General features: G+C 42.3%; 1 protein-coding gene across 5 annotated transcripts in view; it reads right to left on the bottom strand.

The window, feature by feature from the left end:
• The window catches only part of macrod2 (mono-ADP ribosylhydrolase 2), a 361,037-nt gene that overhangs the window by 86,492 nt on the left and 255,597 nt on the right, over positions 1-18,948 (bottom strand). For all 5 annotated transcript variants that reach the window (XM_070840882.1, XM_070840883.1, XM_070840885.1 and 2 more), the window contains exon 7: positions 897-927. In XM_070840882.1, the coding sequence (XP_070696983.1) occupies positions 897-927 (31 nt within the window). The remainder of the gene's footprint in view (positions 1-896; positions 928-18,948) is intronic.

Below are 18,948 nucleotides of genomic sequence, written 5' to 3'. Positions count from 1 at the left end.
AGGGAACAGAGACGCCTTTGGTGAGGCCATTTTTTAATTTGTCTCACACTGGGCCCAGAGGTGTTATCATTCTTGTAAATGTATATGGAACACCTTGTGGGAGCAGCGTTAGCGCCACAGGAAGCACCTGGACTTCTAAAATGGTCTTAATTTCCTTGGTGTTTATATGATCACAGACAGCGACTCTCACGAGGTGTCTGCCCAACAATTACAGATCCCCAATCAGGGTTCACAGTGTGGCTCACACGGCCCTTTAACCAGCACTGTGGTACACAAAACAGACTTCATGGCCATTTGAAGTTATTTACAAGCTACTTGTTGACTTGAGCTCTGACTGCTTTTATGGAGCCACATTGGTGCTGACTTGTTGTTAGTGACAGCAAATGAAAATTAGCATGTTAATTAATCCTTACACATTTGGCACCCACTGTTATTTGAGGCTTTGTACAAATTCAATGGATAGCATATATTCCTCCAGTGGGTTCCCCGCATCTAACGTCTTCAGTAACAACTTCAAACCCTGTTTGTATCAACAAGTTTGGCACGTTTTCAATGTGACTTTGTTTAAGTCTAATGAGCACAGCCGCTCTGTGCCAGCGATGCCTTGCTGCATCAGGTCCCGTCCCATGAGGGAGCACAAGCATTGTTCAGGGTCTACATTTTGCTCACCTCTTGCTAGGCAGTGTCTTTGTGTAACATGGTGTAAGGTAACTTGTTGGTATAATTTAATATACTGTGTTCTCCTTAAAAGACAAAGCCTTTAGATACACAAAGCATTGAATACACAGCCACTGACAATATGTTTGCACGAGGCACATCCAGAGTGTTAATGTGTTAATGTATGTAAGGCAAAACATGAAAAGTCAATCAAACACAGTAAGAGAGGTTGAGCTTACCATAGATGCCTGTGGATATACACGGGAAGGCCTGCGCAGAAACAGACAGAGAAACAGAGGTCAAACATTGGCTGCACATCCATCGAGTGAATAGGACATTTCATTAAGCAAAAATATCAAATATACCAGTAAAATATCTTTCACTGAAGCTTTTTGTCAGTCCTTTATTTCATTTGAACAAGCTACAATAAGAACTAGAGCAGAGAACAAGTGTGGATCAGACTCATGTGAATTCATAGGTGCATGTCGAGCTCACTGCTTAATAACATTCAGCACATGAATATCCAAAAGACGCTGATTGATCTTGTCTGTTGCCTACAGCCCAAACCCTGGCCCTCTCTTCCATCGATGCTTATGGAACGTACCCGACAGCCTGCTGACTTATATCTTTAGTGAATCTAAATAGCTAGATATTGTTGTGGGCAATCGTCTGATATAATGCACAAAAAAACAGAGGAGACAAACCTCGTTCACAAGGAACCTGAACAGCATCGATCTCACTGAAGACAGACATAAAGCTTCTTTTATAGCCTCCTACAAAGGACCCCCTGTGGGGAACAACACCTTACAGTGGGCACACGAGCTCCTGGACTGATCACATGAGTCAACACATCCATAAAAGTACCAGATACATAGAGCTTCAACAGGAAGACACACAGGGGTCAAATACAGTTCAGTACAAGGCCCACTTTGACTCACTGTGACGCTTTCTTGCTGATTTATTTTCTTTCTGAGCAAATCTGACACAAAAAGCAAACTGTGACAGCGTCTCAACAACAGGGAGAACATTACAGCAGGAGGCTTTTCAGCACATCTGATTCAACTGATGAGAAAACTGAAGACAAAATCACAAAGTCATTGTTGCCACATTTGGATCAATAGCTGGAATCAATAATATCCCACCAAGCATAAAGTGTGGACACACACACACACACACACACACACACACACACACAGACATGCTGAGAATCAGAATAAACATTAGAAATCTAAATATTTTCATAAGCTAAGGAGCAAAAACCTAAATGTATTTATGGCTGTCTTTTCCAAAAAGATTATAAAAAGTAACCACCTTGTAATAGTTCTTGCTTTGTAGCACTTTGCAGCAGACATATTATTCAGGCACGGCTTTATAGCTGAAAATAGTTTCATTATTCTTTACTTCTGTGAGCAAATATATGATGATACATAGGCTTCGCTGTAAGCTTCCCTATTTCACATTCATCTTTTTAAGTATATTAATAAACAGTAAAGAGAAAGGATTTTTTTCAAAGGTCCCATTTGTCCTCAAAAGCAGCTGAATACGTGCTTTAGTTCCTGCATTCATCAAAAGGCGTGGCCACAACATTAATATAATAAGATGTCAAATGAAGAAAAAAAAAAACATTTCCAGCAGCGGCTCAAACCTGGATGAATATAGAACAACAAAACATTACTGAGATTCATCAAAGGAAAACACCCATATGTCAAATTCTCCCTTTGCCAAAACTAAGCCAACAGTTTGCTTTGCCACACTGACCCTGTCAAGTCGGATTTAGAAACACGCTGTTGCTGGCAGCCGAGTCGAGATCACTTCATTTTAGAACTAAACACTAAATGAATAGATCTGAAGGGAAAGATAGCAAATACACGTCTCCTCGCATAATAATTATACAAACAAGCAGTCAAGGTTTTAATCTTTTCAGTCTTTTCAACTGAGGGAAGAAATAAACACAGTTCACATATTAAGACGGGAAATAATTGATTGTAAAGGCTGATGAAATACAGAATGTGGGCTTCTTTCTCTACAGCATCACAACCTATGACTCGTGCTTTGAAATGCAATGGTCTGCTTGTCCTTGCTTTAAGCGAAGAGGAATGAGTCTCTGTTTGTATTCTTATTTACCAGTTTTCAGGTTCCGCCTGTCAAGGTGAATCTTTCTTTTGTGGGGTGATTTAAATCTTTTATCGAAGCGTTGACCTTTCCAGATGACTGTCTGGGTCTGACACAAACCACAGATGATGAAGCGTGGAAAAGCATGGCCATTTTTAGTCCTATGCCAAGCTGTGCCCATGGCACACACACACAGAGGATATTCAGATTGAGGACACAAAATGGTCAGATATGAAATGCAGACCGATGCTGTCAGAAAGAAGCTATAACGGTGTTCGTATTGGACTTCAGGTGGGAACATCTTTGTGCTTGACAGGATGTCTAGATGAAGTGCTTGGTAGAGGTGTATTTATAATCCATGACCTCACTGGCAGCATCTTGGCATTTAGACCAGTGAAAATCTCAATACTTTGAGCTGCTCTCTCAATTATGCCAGTTTTTCATTTGACAACAGTCAATATAAGCAGCAATCGAGATTTACTTCTGCAGGAAGAATCCATTTGAAGCTGAGTAATAATAAGGAGAAAATAAAACAAATTTAATCTTGAGAGAAGATGAGCATTAGTGCCTGTCAGTGCCTCCAGCTCGTCTCTGCTGCCAAACTGATCCTGAGCCAGAAGGCTTGTTGCACTCTGTCAGCTGACGGGCCGCCACGCCACTCGTCAGCCTCAACTTCTGCTCTGACGGCAACTAAACCTCAACACAAGACGTACCATCAGCATAATCAATTAAAATAGTTTTTTATTAGTTCCCTGACTGATCCATTAAAACGTATTGATCTCTGAGGCGTGGAAACACACGGGGTAATCACTTAACGGGATGCTGTAAAGATCGGACACTTTTGTGGCACAAGCAGATGTCATTTTGTTGTTTGAAGGACGGTTATTGTAAAAAGTGACGAGAAGAATAAATCCAATAAAAAAGTGTGGAGAGCATTTGGGCAGGAACGTCTCCTCTGCATCCATAAATCAGCCAATAAATGACACTAAGGTGAACACAAACAATAACTCTCACTGATAATCAATATCTGTAAATGCCAGCATGCTCAGTGCTGCTCATAAGCTTCACGTTTTGTTAAAATAAAAACAGGGTTTAGCTGTTAGATAAAAGGTTGCTCATACAAAGGTGAGCGAGGGGAGAACTGTTTAGTGCAATAGTGCCTGTTTGAGAGCTGCAATTGTCCTCATGCAGAGTAGATGAGTGGTGATGGTCAGTCCTAATGGAACTGTTCATTATCAAATAGAGCCTTAGCTCTTCTGGAGACAGAAAACTAATGACTGCCGATGTCCTGTAATTTGTTAGAACAGCATGTAAGCCAAGAAGTCTATAATTGAACGCAATAAACAGCAAGAGATCTCAGAAGCAGCCACAGTGTGCACCACTGCGAGCAAAGCAAAGACTACTTCTCTTTTCTTTCCCGTCAACACGAGGCCACCGTAGAAGCTATTTCAATAGTTGTTAGCACACATCCCTGAACATCTCCATACACTGTATAAGGTCCCGTGTTAATTAGGACAGTCAGCGGTATATAAGCAGTCGTGACCTCTGATTCCTGGTTTCGGTTATTATTTCTATATGTGGCTGCTCATTAGAAGTGAGTCAGCATGTTGGCCTGCACCCTGGCATGAGGCTGCGCCTGACATGTTGGCTTGTTGCTGATTTTCTTTGCTTAGGGAGTGTTCAGAAATTGGTCACCAGGGAAATTATTGTGTTGCCAGGACTCCTCCCTAATCTATCACATCACTTTAAAGTGGAGCACCTTTCCTCTCAGCATCTCTGTGCATTTATTCAGCTCACAGTATATTAAGTACAGCGCAGAGTGCATCTCGCAACGAAGACGACATTAATTATACTTCACATGCATTTCCTTTCATATTTACATATGGAATTGGAGGTTAATTTTTTAACTGGCATAACCACAGCTTATTAAAACAATGATTCATTAACTTCAAAGTGTGACTGGAGTTTTTCAAAGACAGTGCTCATAAACTCACCGTTATTCCACTGAGAGCATGATAGCCTGCAGCTTTCAGTCATTTGTTAAGCAGCAGGAACTGACACAGTAAAGATGGCTCAACCTGTGGCAAAACGCGACCGCCCCGCTGTAGCTGTCACCTTCCCACGCTGCAGGCACTCCAGAGCAGCCACGAGCGGAGAGGTAAAGCTAAGAAAGCCGTGCGCGGGCACAGTGACTGCAGGATACTGCCGGGGGAGCACCTCGTCTCGGCTGGCTGAGTAAATAGCACTGGACCCAGGGTGCTGCCCCCATAGCTTGAAGCCTCCTAGCCTGTTTGCAGATGGAAGCTATGCTTATAAATCACAGCAGCAAGGGGAGACCTTGTGCAAATGCGACCACAAGTATGTTATTATTCACCACTGTTACCACAGTGTGGGCTCACATCAGTTACAGAACATGAATCCAAGAGAATCCTCTTTGTTGACTGCTGTAATTCTTTAAGCATGTAGGTCATGCCTGGTCTCTCTGTCTGAATCAGCTACCTGCTGCTGCTGGGAAGAGCATGTCGTGGTTACAGATCAGGATATTCAAATGTGCCACATTAACAGCCTTTTATTCTGCATAATACCACACTTCATATTCTAATATTAGCGCTGATTGTTTGAGTGCCACTATGCTAAATGGAGGATGGAGAAATGTAGAGGGTGAGAAACCTTGAACCTAATGGTCTGAGTCCTACCACCAGTTTTTATATCTCCCGTGATCAAGTGTAGCTATTATCACAAAAACATCCGAGTGTGCATTAAGGACTCGCTGGCTGTGTTTACATGCAGGGAGTAACTTCCTGGCCATGATACTCCGGGAAACAGCTTATTAAGGATTTGCAGTTTGCATCCACCTTTGCTATCGTGTAATGGAGAATCCATGTTGTTATGAATAAACCAAAACAGAACATTCCTGTGCTTCTCAAGGGTCCTGCCAGCAGTAAAGTATGAAAATGTGTCATCAACAAGTAAATCCTTCTCCTAAGCAGCAGTGGGTAATGTCTGATACTGAGGGATAGAACGACAATCCAGACTACAGAAACTGTAAATGGTGTTTGCCATGATGGGTTTGTTGACATCAGCATGTCTGCAGCGTGCTGCGCCACTGTGATTCTGCAGCAGCAACGAAAACAAACAGTGAGCGGGTAAAACGTCTCCACCTCACAGGAAAATATTTAATATTGAAATATGCCAACCATCTTAACGTGCTCTTTTATAATCACTGTGTGAGGATTACGGGGCTATTCTAATCCAAACACAAAGTTTAATATGAATCATTTCAAAGCAAGATTATATAAGGATTATCTGAGTGCTTTGTACATATTATCAAACATTGCATGTATTGGAAATTTGTGCAAATAGATAATAAAGGACACTATTTTTATGGTCCTCCCTAATTTTCCACTTCATGTTACATCACAGCATAATATTACAGGTTGTTCAGCCCAGACATGAGGGGGGGGGGGGCATGAAGGATCACTGCTGGAAAAAACCCAGAGTCTCTGATCACTTATCAGAAATGCACATTTTTGAAGGGGCTGCTGGGATTGGACCAAAGATAGATGTAGCACAGACACCATAGCTGGACTTTCTTTGACCATAATGAAGCTCTGTGATTGCATTCATCACACAGCACTGATTCCATCTGCACATGCGATGGATGCAGCGTAACAGGGGAAGAAAGCCAGGCTGCAGCATGTCTGCTCGCCAAACGTATGACGGAGGTGACATGAATAGGCAGAAAAGAGTGAATGCTGCAGCCTGTGGATAGGGCAGAGCAGTGGAGCAGATACAAGCAGATACTGAACTGATGGCTGCTTGATTCATTGGTCCATAACCAGCTGTATGGTTGATCAGGCACAGTTCACCCTGACGGTGCACAGGTACACTTCAATACAACGTGGTCGTTACAGTCGAACTGGAAACAACCTAAAACACAACACTGTGCCTAAATGTTAACATATATATTACAAACCAATACGCTGAATGCACATGGTGCCTGTTCTGAGAGGAAATCGTTCCCTTTTATTATTCATATCACTGTGATTTCCCTCCGAGGTCTGCTGGTGACAACGATTCCCTCACTGTTAAAGAGGGAGCATTTAGAGAGGCATAAAAATGATACCACTCTGAACTGAGGGCACATGCAAGCAGACGTCTGCTCATGTTTATGTATGAGGACTCCTGCTCAGTAGCAGTTGAAATTATATCACTGACCACTGAGCAAGAGAGAGGCAAAGACAAAAGAAAGGAATTCACATCGGTGAGACAAACTGACTGGCCTCTACGTGACCCGCACATGATTGACAGAATTCAAATGAGCAGGCGAGGAACATGTCAGATAAACTCAATAGCACAATGTATTCCTACTATTCCACTGTACCACTGCTCTGCACAGCTGTGGGCATACTATGCTTTTAAAATCTAACTTATTGATTAGATTAAGATGCTTGTGGTGGGTGTAATCTAGACTTCTCTGCAGGCTGATCCGTGGAATGGAGAGAGACTCAGACTGACAGTAAACCTGTTGTTTGTGATTAAGAGTCATGATAAAATACAGTCAAATCTCAAACAGTGACCGGGACGTCTGGGACTTCTCTGGAGGCCGGTTGTTATCAGAGAAGGACCTTTAGGACTACTTTCCCCCCTGTTATACTTTAGTAAGGAGCCTCCCTGTTTCTGACCTGCTTCCCGCTGGTTGTGTTAATCTGCTGTAGTCTATGGTTTGGCTGTGAGACACAGCTGCTAAATATCATCCTGAATTTACCACGTACTGTACAGGTGATTTATTTTTATTCCCTTTATTAGTGACCAGACATTATTTGTTCCAACACACCACAGCCACCAGCTTTTATTTCACAATTTATTGTATCTAAAACCTGCCTCCTTTAAAGCCTTGAACTTTACTTTGATTGCGCTCCTCAGCCTGACATGATTATAAAGGTCTTGTGAAATCTGTAATGTTATTTATAATACCAGGGCTCCTGTGATAAACTGTAGGATGCTTTTTATTTGAATTCTGAGATGGAAGCAAAGTAAGGAGGAAAATGTTTATGTGCTAATTCTGAGCAAAATGTTTGATTTGAATATTGAATATCTGAACCATAACACATCATTCAACATGCTTGAGGGCCTCTAAAGCCTGTGATTATTCCAATGAGTGCTTAAAAAATGTGTGCATGCTGTATAGCATTAGGAGACATTTACATTTTGGAAGCCTAAATTACAGGTGGGCATAAAGCAAATGATCAAAGACAGGAAAAGGAGGATTCTGTCTCAATCCATCAAACTGCTGTTTCATAAGGTATCTCAAAGTGAGAAAGCCCTCTGAAATGCTGGAGATAAAACGGAGCCAAGCCAAATATCCCTCGATGGAGAGTAAAACCAGGGCATATGTGGATTGTCAAACAGCCCATGTCAAACTGTCTCAGTAGAGATTAGCAGCATATGAAGCTGGGAGGTTAGAATTATCAGTAATCCTAAAATATGTACCACAAGAGCAGATGATTCCCTGAGTGGTTGATCTAAATGAATTGTAAAATAATAATTCTGGAGCATTTTTCATGAGACATTACTTTAATTTTCCATTCAACAGCACATTTAATCAGAGGTTTTTTTGGTGTTGCAGTGTGAAAGGCAGCCTATGGTACCCCTCTAACGTAAGGCTACTAATTAAACATTTTTTCCTTTCAAGGAGTCCTTCAACATTTCAAAAGCACCATATCAAAGTGGCTTCAAAGTCAAAACCCTACTCTGAATTCTGAAGTGACAGAACAGCATACATATGAAGACAAGTGACTAGCTGCATGGCCCCTGCCTTTGTGGCAGGACCAGTACGAGACTAAAATCACGTCTGCTGCACGCTGCATACTAATGACAGTAAAACCTGACTAATAACGGCTGCGCTGCACCAACACCTTGCTGTTATGTCCCAACTGACCAAAGCATTTGAACCAAGCTACAGAGTGTTGCCCTACAATATTCACAGATTAAAGGTTTATTACGGAGGAATCAGGGCACCAAGGTAAAGAGAGAAAGGCCAACGTGGCACGTGGGTCAGCAGGGTGGCTAAATGAATATGGTAGATGTGAAAGTAGAGATTCTACTAAGTTATTCTGATTATACACAGCAGCAGCACAGGTTTCATGAGATAAGATGTTTGTTTGTATAAAACGATTCAGGAGTTAAGTTGCTATATGAACATTACAGACACCATATGTTCTTTATGCTGGACTCTTTATTTAGTGTCTAATTGTATAAAAAGGAAACTCTACGTTACATACTACCCAAATTAATGTAGATGGGAGATCTGCACAGAATCATAACAGATGATAAAATAGGCCATAACCACATTTCCCAAAGCACTACATACAAAATAAAAACTAACATTCGTTAAGAGACCCAACCTCATTAACAGCAAATCGAATTCATCTCTCTGTGCTGGTGTAGCAGTGACCCCTTGGAAGCATGGTAAGTACATAATTATTATTGAATCATAGGAACACATTTCCCAATTAGAAGAGTGAGAGTGAATGTTTGTCTTTTTCCTGTACACTGCAAGGCAAAATGTACAGTGTACCACTGGGTGAGTCTGTTTCTTCTGATTTCTTACTCGGCCTTGTATTTTAGGAATAATTACTCCAAGACTTGAAGCTTGGGATGTTTTTGTCAACTGGGAATTTAATGGACTTAATGAACTCTTTGTTAGCGGAAGCTCAGGGTGCTCTGTGATTGCCTTCATCGCACTCAGTTCCGCAACACTGATGATAGCTCATCCCATTTGCACAACTCCAGTGATACATAGCCTGTGTGAACTCCTGTGGTGCAATATTGGGGAGGAATAAAAGGCAGGATGCAGCATATTTATGAGCCAAGGTAGACTTGGGTGAGATGAATGGGCATGAGAAAAAATAGTGCAGCTACTGTAGGCAGACAGAGAATCCTGGATAACTGGAAGGCTTTTTTTCCGTTGGAGGCTATCTATTTCCCCCTGCTGCCAGTGTTTGTGCTAGGGTAGGCCAAACACGTGACTGATATATCTCTGTACTGAATGTGCAGGGAAGAAATTGATATTGATCTTCTTATGCTTGGTAAATCAGCCAATAGTCTCAAAATGTCCCCGTATCCCTTTAAAGTTTGAATAAATCATTCTATAGATTATGTTCTGTTAAAATTTAGGGGCTTGGATTGTCAATTACAGCACATGAAAGTCAGACAAAAGCAATGATGCTACCTTATCTATTAAATCTATGCTGTACTACAACACCAGGACGGGATCATATAGTTAATGTCAAGATTCACGAGCTCATTTGAGACCTACATGCTAAACTGTGGGTGGATGTCAGTGCCACACAGCATACATGCATACATGCATGCAGTTAAGGAATCTGCATGTAAATGTATACGAGAATTTGATTCAAAATGCGAAAGCCTGTTTATCCGTGTAGTCTGTGGGCAGACTCGGCCCCGGCAGCACACTTTCACTTTAAAGCTCCCCACAACATAAAGCCATAAATCTGAGCTTGCCCAGAGGTAAGAGCAACCAACACTAATTAACGGTCGCGGGATGAGAGGTCAAGGCCTGTGTCGTATTAGCGTGAGAAAACACTATTTTTCAATTTATAGTATATACTGGCCTGCTGTGCTTTAAATAATACAGATTCTAGGCTTGCAGTACCACGGGCATGAATACAAATACGGTTACAGTACACACAATAACGTGTGTTTGTGACCTCATTTTATTCCAGCTGTATGAACATAAGGGTTTTCAAATGAGTCTTTACACAACTGTCACTTCAGATAGGACGACTGCCTCGGGGAACGTCCACAAAGCAAGATCGCTGATCCAAAGTAAAGCTCAATTTAGGCGCACAGCACAGAATCGGTTTTCAATGAATATGTCTAGCTCTTAAAAGGACTTTGGTCCAAGGACATGCTAAGCTCTGAGGAGGTCAGCTCTCCCTCTGTGCAGACCTGTGGGCCGTTCGCTCCCACTTTGATCTGAGCTCTGATGATGGTGTGGCAGGCACAGACTCAGGAGTGAGAGGATTAGGGACAGGAGGGACACGGGGAGTGACAGCTCCTTTTGTATTCATTTTATCCTCATTTTGGGTAGAACGGTTGACAGCATGCAAACCGCTGGCTTCTCTGAGGTGCCTCTTTTTTGGAGTATAAAATCCTAAACTCTTAAAGGAGAGATCAAAGGCGAAGCAGGCTCATTGATAACTGTATAATGGCTCACTTAAACAGAACAGGCGTTTTGCTGAGATGTGCGCATGGTTCAAACTGCAACCTATTAGTCATGCTGTCGGCTCATTTCCATATGCGTTTTATTGTCTCCTGGGCAAAGGCTACTGCACCTACTCGCATTTATTGCATTCATGGTAGATTTAATGATATTCACACCTAAGGCAAAAACAAAGGGCCTTGTACATTTTCGTCTCCTTATGAAAAGACTGTTGAAAGGTGACAATATTAGTGCTCCTCACACAGTGCACACAGTTTTGTGCGCCTGTCTTTGATGAGCCTTTAGTCTTACTTGTCTAGAACCACACGAAGCTGCACAGAAGCACAGCTGTCTCAGAAATCACAGTTGTTACAGACTGAAAATTAATTCAGAAATGCATATACATATTTGATGTGAGGGGACGAGGAATGTCACAAAAACAAATACTTGGTAAAAAAAAAAGATGCTTGTTTGGGTGCTTTTGTTAGTTCTGACATGCTGCTCCTCAGCAACTCTGAAACTACTTATGAACAAATAAAAACCAACAGAAAAAATAAAATTACACACCGTTAGCCTGTTGTGGCTATTTGGTCGATGCTGCAGAGTTAATGTTAGCTGTGGCACCGGCTGTGTAGCTATCAGCCATGTGGACTGTGCCTTTATTCGTCTATAAGCTCATATTGGAGTATATATTTCACAAAGCTGGGACAGGGGCTTATTCTGGTTTCTGAGTCTGGTTCATTTCATCTTTTAAGGTTTACACAATTTAAGAAGACACATTTATCACATTTATAAAGGAGCAAGTCATCCTTCATCATACCTACAATTTTAAAACAAATGTTGGAGATGTGTGATTTTCACAGGAGGGTGATGAAATGATAAATGAAAAGATGAAAAGCCAGTTATATTCTACAGTACTGAGACTGCTACTTGTGAAATTACATAGAAATGCATGTTTTGGCTGCAGTACATAGGGATGCACTGTAGAATTGGATTACGAATGAAGAGACAGTGATTTCACTGGCTGTGCTAAGCACGTTCACCTTTCTGTGGACTACAACATCACTAAGGCAGCAGTGTTGCCCTTTTTGTCCCTGCTCCTAATCCACAGCATCTAGACTCCCAGTGGTCACCGGATGTAAACACTGCATAAAGGTAATTATGATGGGATGAACTGCGCCGAGGACGCCCTAGGAGACCTACTGCCATCCCCCGTCCCCACATTTTCAGTCATCTGAAAACGTACACACACCAAACCCAGCAGCTGCCATCTGAACCACACGGTCTGTCCTTGCCAACCCCAACGGGAGAGTGCATAACACACCTATCTTGTCACAAAGCAAACTTCCCTTATTCACGGCAGATACAGTGATATGGAGGATCAACAGATGTGAAAGCAGTGGTAGGAGTGCTCCCCAAGGCTCGCTGCCATCTTCAGTAGGCCTGTCACTTTTACACCACGGAGCAGAATGTGGATGTTAAGTACGAGGCTGTAAAAGCAGCGTTTTGAAACATTGGGGCGTTAGTGGATTTATTGAGTGTAAAAGCCTTCTGAAGGATTGCCTGTTCAAAGCACCCACCTTTAAATCCCACAGGAGATTTATTTCACCAAATGTCCAGGCCTAATCAAAATCTCCCCCCAGACACTACCTGAAGAAGTTGGACTCCTTTTTACACGGATACAGAGAAAGTACACACTTACATACATTAAGCATTAACAATATATGCACAGAGATGATGGAGTAAGGGTCTACTGTGAGCGCATGAGGCTGTGGTCATCATTAAGCTGCTTAATAGACCATGTCGCCTGTAGGACCTGACAGGCAAGCTGGGCAGAGTGGAGGATCCAGAGAGAGGGTCACCTTCACGTAGAGACAGCTCTGTCACACTGGGGCCATGAAGGGAGACACTCTGCTACTTTGGCTTGGCCCAAACAATACATGTCTATGGGCAACCAAGCAGAACAACAAATCCCCCACCTCCTCTAGACTTCACCAAAAAACAAAAAGGAAACAGACTACTGGAGTATTTAGGCATTAACTTTAGAACTGCTTATATTCCTGCAAAATAATCATTATTATTATTGTTATTAGGAAAATGAAGGCTCAGACTTATATGAACATTTCTACATGTAAGTACAGACGTACTCACCAAAAACCAAGACTCTCTTTTTAGTCTGAGTGGCATTTTGAGATGGTAGAAAAACATTTTGAGTCCATGCAAGTAGCAAAAAGAGCAGGCAGGGCCTGCGCTCTCTGTATATGAGGGTTTTGTTAAATGCATTCCACAGTGGAGCTATCTTGGTCTGAGCACAGGTGCGTCTCTGAATGAGGAGGAATGAGTAGGGACCCAAAGCAACCCAACATCCCAAGCGAAAGAGAGGGGACGTGCCACTCAAGGTTATGGTGAATTGCAGGAGCACTGGCACTGCAGATTGATTGGGCATACAGGGAGCAGCTGGCTGAAAGGAAACAGAAAGGTGACTGGGGGAATCACCAGGTGGCTCCAGTAAATTATGACACTGCCCATCCAGCTCTGTCGATCTCCCACGCAGACTAAGTGCTGTTTTCGAGCGGTCCTGTCATGTGCTGCTTGCCTCTGGACTGATATCTGATTTCCATGCGAGGTAATACCTCACCGTGCAGCGTACCTTTTGGTCAGAAACTAGAGTTGTTGCTGTGGTTTGATTTGAAGTATATGGATGATTTTTTTCACAAATGGCCAGAGGATAATACAGCTAATTACAGTTTTCTAAATGTGGAGTTCATCATGAATATTGATAAAGCATTAATTAGTTGCTAAAACTGGAAAACCATTTTCTCTGCACCAAATACATCACATGTTTTTGGAGCAAAAACGTACTGCATCACTTTATAGGGGCGAAGATTTATATTCTACTGCAATAAATAATGTAACCAAACAATTCTCTCGGTCAGGAAATGGCTTTTCCTTGGAAAAAACAGAAAACAGTAAAGCAGCCTATGGTATGTTTCATCTCTTTATCAATTATTTAATGTTAGCACAAAACAACCCACAGACGCCTGAGAAGTATTTAGTCTGCATCATAATTATACTTGGATAAGAGGCCATCATTTAAGCCATCATCTTTAAGCCTGATGGAGTTCGGTGCCAAACATACACATTTCCTTATGACTCAGCCTCCTCTGGTACAGCCAAGGACTATTGTGTACGGAGCTCAGGTGGGGAGCCAATAGCTCCCTGCATTAGGAATCTGGAGCCATGAAGGCCTTGATTAAGCCAGAGCGATCTGATGTGTATATTTATCTCAAATCACTTCTCTCCAATTTCATGACAGAGCCTCTTAACTGCATCACTGAGTGGGAAATGGTGTAGTGCACTTGTTCCTTTAATTGCTCACTGACTTAGCATTCTACTACATATCTAAAAATTAGTGTATACGCACTAATTTTGATCCAGGTTTTCCATCTCGTGCTCTTCGCTCTCCTGTGAGGGGGTTAAAGGCTTAACGGTAAAGAGCCAGCCCAGGTTTGATTCCATGCATATACTCATTACCAGGGGTTTATGGATGTGACAGTAGACATTAAAGTGAGTGAGATTTGGAGGCTATCTGGCATCCAGAGCTCTGTGCAAAAAGTCAAACCATGAAACAAGATTCCCACCTGTGCTCGCTCCACAGGCACTTCATGCAGCATATGGCGTGGTGACTAAACCTTTGGGCTTTCTAGATTCATCTGCACTGTAGGTGAAATGAAAAAGGTGGCTATAGATACATTAATGGCTGATTTAAATTTAAATCTGTTCTACGGTCCTGACAGTTGCGGCATCATTCATAAAAGGCGAGTGTGACATTTACAATATCAAGGTCACTGCTTGACAATGAAAGAAATGAGTAATCTGCTAAATTACCCCATGAAATGATTACTTCAGCAGGCCTACTACATAATGATTTAATGCTAACATGTCGTATAATTTTTAATTAACTTGGAACAGGAGAGAACGTGAAGTGGAAGGTGGGGCTGTAACTCAAGGACTAGCTGCACATTCACAATCAGGTGTCCGATATTCTGCTGTTAAATGATTTCTGCGGCACAAACTAAGTCACAGAGATAATAATAAAGTGTCCACAGAGAAACGACCCGCTTCTGCACACTGCAGATCATTCAGGTAAATGTTGAGTGCAGGGTCAACAACAAGGGCACGTGCTTTGTCTCTCCAAACATCATTAATGAGGAAAATAATCTCGGTGAATCTGAATTCTCAGTCGGAACATAAATGCCGCCGCCAGTTGATGGGACACATCAGCTGGACCAGAAATAAGTATCTTACATCTCTGTGCCAATCTCCAGCATCAAAGCAAGGCAATCCAGCAGTGTTAGAGCTAATATATCTCCCTCATAAACCTGCACAAGGTGCTGCATTGCCTCCTGAATTGCTGAGTAGGCCTGGATTGAGCCAGTTTACAATAGTGAGTCAATCAGCTCAGGCCAGACACAGTGCGTCAGCCCTCGTTAGCTGTGACCTTGGGAGATAATAATGGCACTAAAGTGGATGTATGTGAGGGGTAATAGCGCCATGATTAAAGAATTATGTAGGAGAGTATAAACATTGGCATGTCTGCCAATGCACACACTCCCTCACCTGAGCCGGCGGGAGGACCGCTGTGGTTCTGATAACAAAACGATGAGAGGGCAACACTTGAACTGTCCATTAGTGAATAAAAGTCAAATCATAAGAATTTTCTATTAACTTTGTCCTGATGTTGTAGTGTATTGTGAAGTGTATGTATGGACCCTCCAATGGGTCAGCACAACATGCACTGTTCCCAGTTTGCTGTCACCAAACCAAACAATGCTAATCAGAAATATGTGCCAAGCAGATGGGGACTATTTTATAAATATTCATATCTGACTTTATACATATCCTGGATGTAGACATGCAATTGTGCACTTCTGAACCACACAAAGAACTACAAACATTCCCAAGGCTCCCAATAGCTGTCAGCTCTCTGCCTTATGCATTCTCTTTGATAAAACACATGGGAACCAATGCATTAACAAAACACAGGAAAGAGTTGTGCTCAGTGTGTTTTAAGGTTAGGAAGAGGCTTGCTATGAAAAGTCAGAAGAGAGCCTGCTGTGAATAACTGTAAATAATCTCAGAGCAGAGACAAGATGTGGCTGTGTGACACTAGGATTCAAGTCTCACAAAAAATAAGTTAAGAAAGAGAAAGAAAAATAAAAAAAACAGCCCCAAAATAAGTTAGAAATAAAACAATGTCAAATAAAAGATCATATCCAAGAAGATTAACATGTATTTAAGGTGATATAATTGAGCAAAATGTTACCTTCTCACTCTTTGTGAACCGACGACTTCAGTCTGTATTTGACTGTATGACAGCAGCGTACAGTCCATACAGGCCGTCTAAGAAATATCAGAGTGGAGCAGCTAGAAGCCTTTTAGCAGCCCGACAGATTCATTTGTATGTCTAAAGGTGTTACTGTAATAATCTCTGCTGTATCTTCATGTCATCATTTCTACCTAGTCAGTCTAAAAGCTACATGTAACCAAATAAATAATTATTTGGGTGACATCCATCTTAATCTGAGATGCCATCTGATTTCTCCCCTTGAAAGCATTTCATGTGTACAGGCGGTGGGAGAGAGAAGGTCCCCTGTGTGTCAGCCACGATAGAGAGACCTTGTACTTCCACCAAACACATCTGTAAGACCGGGGACTATGATTGAAGGATAATTGGGTGCGAGCTTGTTGAAATGGAACTCTGTGATAGACCAGGAAATTCCAGTTTCATGGACACAGCCCTGGCAAGGTCAACACTGGGTTCAACACTTAGCTTCATAAAAGCCACAAATGAAAGACTGTGAGAAAGAGCTTTGGGGGCAAGGAGCTGTACACAAGACTGACAGAACCCAAACTGCTGCATCACACGTTCATAATGAGTGCTTTCTTTATCATATTGTTTCTTTCTTAACACATAACATCCACGAGGCCTATTTTCTGATGCAAACGTCTCACTGTGTGACTTTAATTAAGTGCATTAAGAGGAAAGCACAGATTCAGCATTCTCATTACTATTCACTCAATAATAATTAAAATATCCATCTGTGAGTGTTAAATTGAAAATGATGCCATGCGTATCACAATTGTGGCATGTGTCACCAAGATCTGTGGATCTGTTAGGAGAAGCTAATTATTGCACCTGGTTCTTCATCTATATATGATGTTTGGATAGTCCCGGCAAAGACTCACGGGGATGACCAAACACACCAGAGCAGCACAAGTCAGCACCTTAGGGCTAGTGCTGCATTAGTAATGAGATAAGGCGGAGTGTGACAGCTCTGTCCGGCTCCAGACACAGCACAGGCGCCGGTGGCTGCACCGATTCTACATGCTAATTAACCATAATGATGTAAACAAGACCTCATTCCGCCAAGATTTGCTGCCCATGAACGGCAGTCTGTTACAGTATCTGTGAGATTGCTGAAATGTACTCAGCTGAGGAGCAACTGTCAGGCTATGAGAAAGGCCTGGCTTTGCATGTAATGTATTTCACATCCTCGCTTCCTGCTCAGCTCCTTTGATCAAAGGAGAAGCATTTATCAGGTGGTGGAGGAAACGTTTGATGACTCCAGTGTTTCAGATTCAAGTGCGGCTCTAAACAGATGGGAGCCTACAAGAGGAAAAACAGGCTTTCAGGTGTACAGCAAGGTGTACGGCTTATTTTGGTTGTAATTACGTTTGTACTGGTTTAGCTGAGGAGGCTTCAAAGCAAAAAAAGATGCCACCGTCCATGTACAGTCTCTACTTAACGCTTCTCCTGTTGGAAACAACGAGATTCAAAAGCAGCCTCCCTAAGACAAATATCAGCATTGTTGCAGTATTTGTCCTTTGGGTAGATCTCCAAGCCTTTGTCCTGTTGGTATTCTCTGTAAGTCAAACCAGAGGGAAGAAAGGAAAAGCTTTCTCACACCACTGTGAAGCAGAGACAAAGACAGACGGAGCTGCTTTTTGCTCTCCTGTATTGTCCACATTCTTCAGGTATGTTTGATTAATGCATGCATATTGTGGTGTTCTTGTCTCAAAGCATATGGCACAAACGACATCTGTTTAATCAACAACTTCCTCTGACAGTCCCTCAGTTGGGCATGAGCTGTCTCTTCTATTCTCAGATGGCACCACAGAGGAATATGAGCCTTATAGAAATTCAGGAGACCAACTCCAGGAGCTCCTCACAGAAAGGTACAGCAGCAGAGAAAAACATGAAGCGAAGCCAGCCTCAGTGCTGAGCCTGAGTCTTATACTGCCTGACTGTGCTTTAGTACTTAAAGTATTTGAAGAGCCTTTACTATTGTCAGAGCACGTTAATCTAGAACAGCACTGCTGCCATTTCCCTCACAGAGCATCCAGGTTGAGTAGCCTTTGTAGGAGACAGGGTTTAGTCTTCCTGATGATGGCTGTGGGCTTCCTGTGCTTGGAATCAAGATGCTAGCATGCTCACATTAGCTCGCTCTACATAGAGACTCTGGAGATTACCTCTCCCGTGCCCATCACCTGTGATTACCCCTCTCCAGGTGTCTGGAAATGTCACATTTTACATATCCTAATATTTCACCTCACATAAAGTTCTGCAGTCTTTCCTGGACTGAGGGGAAAGTCTAGGGAAGGTGATGTGGCAGGGCTGTCCCATTTACCTGATGCTCCTCCTGCGGCGGTCACCTCCTTCTGAATTCTGGGGTAATTGGGGTTCCAATGGCCATTAACTTAGACTAGGTGGGAGACTAGCACAACCACTAGCGGTGTAATTGGATCTAATTGGCCCAGTGTTGCCAATGATTCAGATCAGACAAATAGCAATGGCTAATTTAAATGGTGGTGTGACCTTTTGAAAGCTTCAGTCTAATTAACCTTTGGAGATGCATGCAGGTACTGTATGTGGAAGTGGGCTATGAGCT

This window comes from Pempheris klunzingeri, chromosome 12 (genome assembly GCF_042242105.1).
Source record: "Pempheris klunzingeri isolate RE-2024b chromosome 12, fPemKlu1.hap1, whole genome shotgun sequence".
NCBI classification, from domain to species: Eukaryota; Metazoa; Chordata; class Actinopteri; order Acropomatiformes; family Pempheridae; genus Pempheris; species Pempheris klunzingeri.
Note: the sequence above shows the minus strand (reverse complement) of the source record. Positions and strands in the feature narration are given on the sequence as shown.